We start from the raw sequence: 7,946 nt of genomic DNA, 5'->3' as shown, positions 1-7,946 counted from the left end.
CCAGTTCTCATTTTGTTGAAAATCATGATAGGACTGAGTTGTTTGCAAAATAAACTTTAGTCTTATACTTGGCCTAATTAGTTGCATAAAGTGCAGCAAGAATAACTATTTCTACATAGGCCTTTTAGATTGGCTTTGATGCAACTCTGTTTCACAACTTTTCTTAGAGAAGACCTTTTAAAGCCCAGCCCAGCCAAGGGTTTTTATCCTCAAATACCTGTGAGTTGGGTGATCCTCTTCTCTTAAGGTCCCAAGATAAACTTGGAACTCCTGGGCCAGTTAGAAAGTGACATTCTTGGCCGGGTGCAGTGGCTCACACCTGTAATCCCAGCACTTTGGGAGGCCGAGGCGGGCGGATCACAAGGTCAGGAGATTGAGACCATCCCTGGCTGACATGATGAAACCCCATCTCTACTAAAAATACAAAAAAAAATTAGCCAGGTGTGGTGCCACATGCCTGTAGTCCCAGCTACTCAGGAGGCTGAGGCAGGAGAATAGCTTGAACCTGGGAGATGGAGGTTGCAGTGAGCCAAGATCATGTCACTGCACTCCAGTCTGGGTAACAGAGCGAGACTCCGTCTCAAAAAAAAAAAAAAGTGACATTCTTTACTGACCACAGGTCAGGAATCCTGTTCAGGGACTGTGTAGGCAAGGGTATGAAGCCAGTTTTTTTCCCCAGGGGGATTTTTTTGGCTCTGCAACTTGAGCTTGACTGCTTAAAAGGAAGCATACCCTTGCAGTCAAAGCCTCGGTAAAACAACCAGTTTCTCCAATTGCATCCTGTTGCAAAAGAAAATGGATTCTTACTGCACTGATGCAAACAACTATATTACCACAAGTTAAAAATACTCACAGAGGCCGGGTGCGGTGGCTCACACCTGTAATTCCAGCACTTTGGGAGGCCGAGGTGGGCGGATCACCTGAGGTCAAGAGTTCGAGACCAGCCTGGCCAACATGGTGAAACCCCCTCTCTACTAAAATATAAAAATTAGCCAGGCATGGTGGCAGGTGCCTGTAATCCCAGCTACTCGGGAGGCTGAGGCAGGAGAATCGCTTGAACCTGGGAGGCAGAGGTTACAGTGAGCCGAGATCGTGACATTGCACTTGTGCCTGGGGGACAAGAATGAGACTTCATCTCAAAAAACAAACAAAAAAGAATACTCACAGATATTTTCCAAATTCTAGAGGAACAAGGCAGAGAGAAACAAAAAACATGCTCTAGATTTTGGTCACAAGAGTATATCTTATTCAGTTTATGAAAGGCCATAAATAGTTCAAAATAAGTTTCCTTGACTCTGAAAAACAAAACAAGGATTAGCAATATTCCAAGCAAAAGTTAAAAAGTTTGCTTCAGTTTCTTGAGTGCCTTCATTGAACTCTTGTTTTACTTAATATTTATGAACATTTTAGCTCTTCATGAATCTTGTATGTTTTTCCTTTATTCCAATGTCACAATCTCCAAAGTTATCAGAAACCTGTATTTGAGAGCACCTGTCAAAGTTCTATAGCTTATTATAAACCATGTTTTGAAAAGGATTAAAACAAAACAACAATTGTCTGTGAATAACAAAATGTTCAGGGTAGTTACACTTAGAAGCACAATTGACAAAGAAGTTTGATTATCTCTGTGGTTTACAAAAACTTAACAACCTTAATTATGATTGAGAGCATATACTCAGACATTAGAATTTTAGAAATTCCCTACAATTTCGGAATATGTATTATTCACCAAAATATAACCTAAAGAAGATTGAACATAGTCCCATGTACCTAAATGTTTCAAATAATCCTGTTTACCTCTCTTTTCTGGACACTGCAGGGGCCCTTCTGAAGTATTTGAAAAGCCAGGTGTCAGGAAAGACAATTGTGAAACTGAAGTTTGATTTTGGTCTCAAACTCCTGGCCTCAGGTGATTCACGCCTGCCTCGGCCTCCCAAACTGCTGGGATTACAGGTGTGAGCCACTGGGCCTGGCCTTATTTTTATTTATTTATTATTTATTTTTGAGACAGAGTCTCACTCTGTCACCCAGGCTGGAGTGCAGAGGTGCGATCTCAGCTCACTGCAACCTCCACCTCCTGGGTTCAAGTGATTCTCCTGCCGCAGCCTCCTGAGTAGCTGGGACTACAGGCCCCTGCCACCACATCCAGCTAATTTTTGAATTTTTAGTACAGATGGGTTTTTACCATGTTGGCTTGGATGGTCTCATCTCCTGACCTTGTGATCCACCTGCCTTGGCCTCCCAAAGTGTTGGGATTACAGGCGTGAGCCATTGCACCCAGCTATTTTTTTTTTTTGAGATGGAGTCTTACTGTCACCCAGGCTGGAGTGTAGTAGTACAATCTCAGCTCACTGCAACCGCCAACTCCTGGGTTCAAGGGGTTCTCTTGCCTCAGCCTCCCCAGTAGCTGGGATTACAGGCACCTGCCACCACTCCCGGCTAATTTTTGTATTTTTAGTAGAGATGGGGTTTCACTGTGTTGGCTAAGCTGGTCTTGAACTCCTGACCTTAAGTGATCCGCCTGCCTCGGCCTTCCAAAGTGCTGGGATTACAGGCGACTGCCACCACGCCCAGCCTAAAATATATTTCAAAATATATTTATCTGAGTTCCTCAAAGGTAGAGTCCATGTCTTTTGTCCCCAGAACCTAGTACAAAGTCTTGTATCTCATAGTTACTCAGTGAATGTTAATTTAATGGATGAATCGGTCACACTAGCAATTGTAAAGTTTTTCTCAGGCCTTAACCTTGGCTGCAGGGAGTTTGCAGAGATCTCCCCTCCCCACACCCTCCATTTACGATGTATCAGACTTGGGGTAAGCCATTCAATGAGTGCTTAGCATGAATCCGACACAGTGCTAATTACCTGTAATTCTCAAAATGTCCTTAAGAGGTGGCTACTAATATGTCCTCATTTCACACTTAACCTTAATCCCAGCTACTCGATTACAATCCTGGTTACGAGACCTGGCTCACGTCACCTAGCTAATAACGGAAGAGCCCACGTGTTTGCCATAGGAATTGGCATTTTCATGTCCAGCTCTCTAGCCCCAAAGATTTCAACCCCTTAGAGCCATAACAGATTGGAATAAGAATCCTCTCCAGGAATCTTTCCCAATATGCTGGAACCTAAAAGGAAATAAAAACCCCTATTCTGATCAGCGTAGACTGGGCCATGGTGAAAAGGAATGGATGATGTTCCAGGTATGAGGAAGTGCAGCTTTTTAGCCTGCCAGTTATTTTTCAGTCAGTCAGTTGCAGGAAATGAGGCACACTGCTTTCCATAACTGACTTGTCTTGCAACTTTCTGAACAAGTCACACCTCCCTGACCTGTTTTTTTTTTTTTTTTTTTTGAGACGGAGTCTTGCTCTGTTGCCCAGGCTGGAGTGCAGTGGCGAGATCTCGGCTGCCTGCAACCTCTGCCTCCCAGGTTCAAGTGCTTCTCCTGCCTTAGCCTCCTGAGTAGCTGGGATTACAGGCGCCTGCCACCACGCCTGGCTAATTTTCGTATTTTTAGTAGAGACAGGGTTTCACCATGTTGGCCAGGCTGGAACTTTGGCCTATTTATTTATTTATTTATTTATTTTTGAGACAGAGTCTTGCTCTGTTGCCCAGGTTGGAGTCCAGTGGCTAGCTCTCGGCTCACTGCAACCTCTGCCTCCCGGGTTCAAATATTCTCTTGCCTCACCGAGTAGCTGGGATTATAGGCGCCCGCCACCACGCCCGGCTACTTTTTGGAATTTTTTTTTTGCCACGAAGTGTGTTTTATTTTCATTATTCATACAAATAATTTTCTATAATATTCCAGGGCAAACCGGAGAATTTGGCAGTCCGATTGGGGGGGGTCCCTTCAGAGACCCACAGGCCGGTGGCATCGGCGCGGAGTGCCCAGGTTCACAGTGCAGCTTGTGGCTCGTGTCCATCTTGCAGGTGGCTCTTCCTCCACATCACGACTGGGGTCTCGAAGATGACGGGGGTAGGAAATCCTCCAGGATTTTAGGAAATTTCACTCCGCTTCTCCTGCTCAATGGTCTCTTTGGTCGGCAGGGTGTTCTTCTCCTGCGTCTCCGTTTTCTTCAGCTTGGCCTTATCGAAGCTGGCGATTTCCCCCATGTCTGGTTTGTCTGCCATTTTCTTAATACAATCCGTGTAGTCGGGTTCCGAGCCCGGGATCCCGGTGCTCCCACTCGCGTTGCTGCAGCAAGAGACCCTTTTTGTATTTTTTTAGTAGAGACGGGGTTTCACCATCTTGGCCAGGCTGGTCTTGAACTCTTGACCTCGTGATCCACCAGCCTAGGCCTTCCAAAGTGCTGGGATTACAGGCGTGAGCCACCGCTCCTGGCCCCTTGGCTTATTTTTCTAAGAAATAGACTAACACCGATCTCACTAGTAGCATTGTTAAGATTAAACAAGATGGCTAATAGCTTTAAAGGGTCTAATCACAGTACCCCCACATGTAGTAGTCACTCAGCAAATGATAGCCAGGAGTGGACGAAAAGCGCTGGGAGTATTAAACCAGCCAGATTTGGAGTCTGGGCAGGGCCTAAGAGGATGGCATCAGCGGATTGGGCCAGCCAAAGGGGGCGGGTTCAGAGGGAGGAGCCAGCCGCCTCCCGCTGCAGCCCCGAGCTTTGAATCAAGCGCGGTAGTTTCAGCTGTAGCCAATCCTAGAACAAAATCTTCTTGCGTCAGTTGTTGCTGAGGCCCAGATCTCACCCAGATCAGTTCTAGTTGCTGCTGCTAGTACCCGTCCTCGGCTCTTGCGTGTCAGTCCGTTAGGACTCAGAGGACGGAGAGAAAGTCTAAGTCACCTTCCTCAGTATCCAGGCCGGAAGGAGACTCTCGGCTACTCGCCCTAAACATGCAGAGCAGCACTGGCTTCCCTGTCTCTGGATGCCGCAGGGACGTCCTGTCAGGAGTTGCAGTGGCAAGATTCCAGTTCTTATGCGACTTGGTAGAGAAGCAGGAAGTTGCTGTTTATCGGACAAGGGGGGCTAGGGAGGGAAACAATCCCGCGGAGCCATATGGAGAGGGCAGTAGGTGTCCTTAGATAATGGTAGGCCTGCGGGGGACGGTGGGGCGGTGTTGAGTCCTGGCCCTTTAAACCCGAGGGGGAGGACCCGGAAGTGGCTGGGCGGGGCGAAGGGCCCTCGTATATAAGAGGGCACCAGCCGCGCGGGGTCTCTAATCTGCCATTTTCTGTCCCTGAGTGAGTCTCTGGCGTCCCAAATTGCCTGTTTTTCTCACAGGCTCTATTCCGTTCGCTAGTTCGCCACCCCAAGGGAACGATGGCCACTGAGTCCACAGCTACTGCCGCCGTCGCCGCGGAGCTGGTTTCTGCCGACAAGTAAGGGGGACTGGAAAGCTTGAGGCACTGGCCAGTCCGCGGGGAGGGCAAATGGACGGGGGCTCCTGAGAAAGGACAGACCGGTGGGCGGGCGTACTTGCCTTCCCGGGAGCAGCTGTCGCTGTTCGGGAAGGCCCGGTCACTGGAGCAGTCCTCCTCTTGCTGAGAGCCTCGCGCACCAGCGGTAACGGCGGTCGGCTGGCGCCCCCTGCCCCGCTTTTTGCGGCCGCCATCTTGCCGGGGGCAGCGGCGGCTGTATCCATCGCCTGCCCCTCTCCTTCCTCCCCCGGCCCGGGGCGGTTGGCCGGGAGGCGGGGCCCTGGCGCACGAGTTGGCCTTCACTCCCCTTCTGTCCCCAGCGTGTGCCTCGGGTAGAGTCCCTGGATAACCCGGGAATATAACCAACGGAGATTTGGCGCCAAAAGAAAAAAAAAAACCCTGCACGAGGAAGGAGGCTGGACCTGAGGGGTCGGGGTGGGCGGGGCCTTGCTGAGGGCGGGGTTTTGCGCGCGTCCGTTCGCTTCCCTTGCCGGCTCTGGAGCAGGGGGCGGGGCCTTGAGGAGGCGGGAAAACTCTATTGTTTGGGGCCTCTGCGGCTCCAGCCGGAGCCTTTGGACTATCTCTGTGGGACAGGTGAGGCTAGTTCCGCCCCCCACGCCTCGCTCACGTCTTGTGCTGGGAGATAGTTATCGCTCCCCTCAACTCCGTGAGCCCCTGCCTGTGGTGGGGAGGATTGTAGTTCTTTAGACTTCGGAGGTGTTGCCTTGTTCGGGGGAACATCCGGACGCAAAGCGTCTTCAGAAAGCGCTGTCTGGAGCTCTCACCAGCACTGTTTGGTTGCTAGGTGAATCGGCAGTAATGTGCACGAAGTGGAGAAGGGCTGGAGGGAAACAAAATAGGATTGCTTTGAAAGCAGCACAGTGCCACTCAGGCGTAATCTATTTTTTGAACAGTGGAGGGAAACACTACATGAGTTCAAGGAAACAAGTGCTGTTTCCCATACAGTAGGTCTGATTTCCCAATCTTGCCTTATTTTTTTAGTGATCTGGTTCTGTTTTTTTTTCTTTTTCTAATCTTGTGCGCTTTAGAGGTTAGCTGCCTTCCCTGTGAAAGGAATGGTTGCTGTAAAGTTTTTTAAATTGATATTCTATAGGCTTACACTCTGTCATGATTATGTCTTAGTTTGCTTATAGTTAGAGATTTACTTACATCTCTGCTTACCACCTTTTGTTTTCTCTGCATTCTTGCAGAGCAGTGGTTCTCAAGTCACCCTGACAATCATCTGGGAACTCATGGGAAATATAATTTTAATTTCAAACTCCCATTACCTGCCTCTTTCCCCATTGATTCGATATGAGCAGTATAGATTGGACTTGGGAGTCGTGCTATAGCTGTTATAAAAAGAGCTCCTTTTTATAATGTTTCCTGGATAGCTCTGGCAGTCAGTATTTCACTGACAGATGTGTGTTTTTGTTTTGTTTTTGCAGACAGGGTCTGGCTGTCATACCCAGGCTAGAGTGCAGTGTTGTGGTCATAGCTCACTGCAACCTCGAACTCCTGGGCTCAAGTGATCCTCCCTAGTAACTTGGGACCACAGTCGCCATGCCTGGCTAAGTTTTTGTAGATACAGGGTCTTGATGTTGCCCAGGCTGGTCTCAGACCCTTGGGTTCTAGTAATCCTCCCGCCTTGGTCTCCCAAGGTGTTGGGGTTACAGGTGTGAGCCACTGCGCAGGACCAGGTGTGTGTATGTGTTTTTTTATTTTTATTTTTTTGAGATAAAAGTATGCAACAAATATCTCTTGCAGGTCCCCTGTGTCTTGCCAGAGTTAGGTCATTAGTGAACTTAGTCTCAGCTTCCTGGCAGGTTATACGTACAGAAAGTTTATATGTGGCTACAAGAAAGCAAACCATTTAAGTAGTTCCTCACTACTTAATTGAAAGCTAAAATTGAAAGCTGAAACTGAGCAATTATATGTGCTGGGTGTGTGTGTGTGTGGTAGGGGGCAGGGTCTCTGTCACCCAGGCTGGAGTGCAGTGATGCCATCATGGCCCACTGCAACCTCTACCTCCTGGGCTCAAGTGATTCTCCCGCCTCAGCCTCCTGAGTATCTGGGATTACAGGTGCACACCACAAGACCCAGCTGATTCTAGTATTTATTTTGTAGAGACGGGTTTCACCATGTTGCCCAAGCTGGTCTCCCAACTCCTAGGCTCAAGGGATCCACCCGCCTGGGCCTCAAAGTGCTGAGATTACCGGCATGAGCCACCAAGCCTGGCTGGTATTTTCATTTTCATTCCCTCGTTTCCCCATCTAATTAGTGTGAGAGAACAATGAAAGCATGTGCCTCAGTTAAGTAAGTTAGTGGGGACATTTAGAAGTAAAGTTTATAAGGTCCTCATGTTTAAGGGTAAGTTAAAGAAAATGACTTGAATTTAGACTTTAGGTAAGAATGTACATTATACTTCGAGGATAACCATTGAAAGAATAAATATAACTTCCGAACCAGTAGAAAGAAAAAAAAAAACGGAATGAGAAATAAACCTCAGTTCAGGTTTTTTAAATTTAGGAAATGGGGATTTTTTTTTTTTTTTTTTTTTT

General features: G+C 47.9%; 2 protein-coding genes across 6 annotated transcripts in view; one reads left to right on the top strand and one right to left on the bottom strand.

Annotated features, from left to right (window-relative positions):
- Positions 1 to 3,739: 3,739 nt before the first annotated feature.
- LOC108535649 (thymosin beta-10) lies at positions 3,740 to 4,206 on the bottom strand. Its single transcript, XM_017881792.1, has one exon. The coding sequence runs from the start codon at positions 4,128 to 4,130 to the stop codon at positions 3,996 to 3,998; it is 135 nt and encodes a 44-aa protein (XP_017737281.1). The 5' UTR covers positions 4,131 to 4,206; the 3' UTR covers positions 3,740 to 3,995.
- Positions 4,207 to 4,698: 492 nt separating this feature from the next.
- Positions 4,699 to 7,946, top strand: part of NASP (nuclear autoantigenic sperm protein) — a 40,019-nt gene continuing 36,771 nt past the window's right edge. For 3 of the 5 annotated variants that reach the window (XM_017881791.1, XM_017881790.1, XM_017881787.1), the window contains exon 1: positions 5,131 to 5,346. In XM_017881791.1, the coding sequence (XP_017737280.1) occupies positions 5,288 to 5,346 (59 nt within the window). In that variant the 5' untranslated portion in view covers positions 5,131 to 5,287. Of the gene's footprint in view, positions 4,954 to 5,130; positions 5,347 to 7,946 lie in introns of those variants that run through there. The other 2 variants (XM_017881785.1, XM_017881789.1) reach the window with 2 other exon arrangements.

Source organism: Rhinopithecus bieti, unplaced genomic scaffold, assembly GCF_001698545.2.
Source record: "Rhinopithecus bieti isolate Rb0 unplaced genomic scaffold, ASM169854v2 scaffold_12155, whole genome shotgun sequence".
In the NCBI taxonomy this organism is placed as follows: Eukaryota; Metazoa; Chordata; class Mammalia; order Primates; family Cercopithecidae; genus Rhinopithecus; species Rhinopithecus bieti.
Note: the sequence above shows the minus strand (reverse complement) of the source record. Positions and strands in the feature narration are given on the sequence as shown.

What these genes read in the sequence shown, in the direction of transcription:
- LOC108535649 (XM_017881792.1), bottom strand. Translation starts at nt 4,130, where the DNA reads ATGGCAGACAAACCAGACATGGGGGAAATCGCCAGCTTCGATAAGGCC.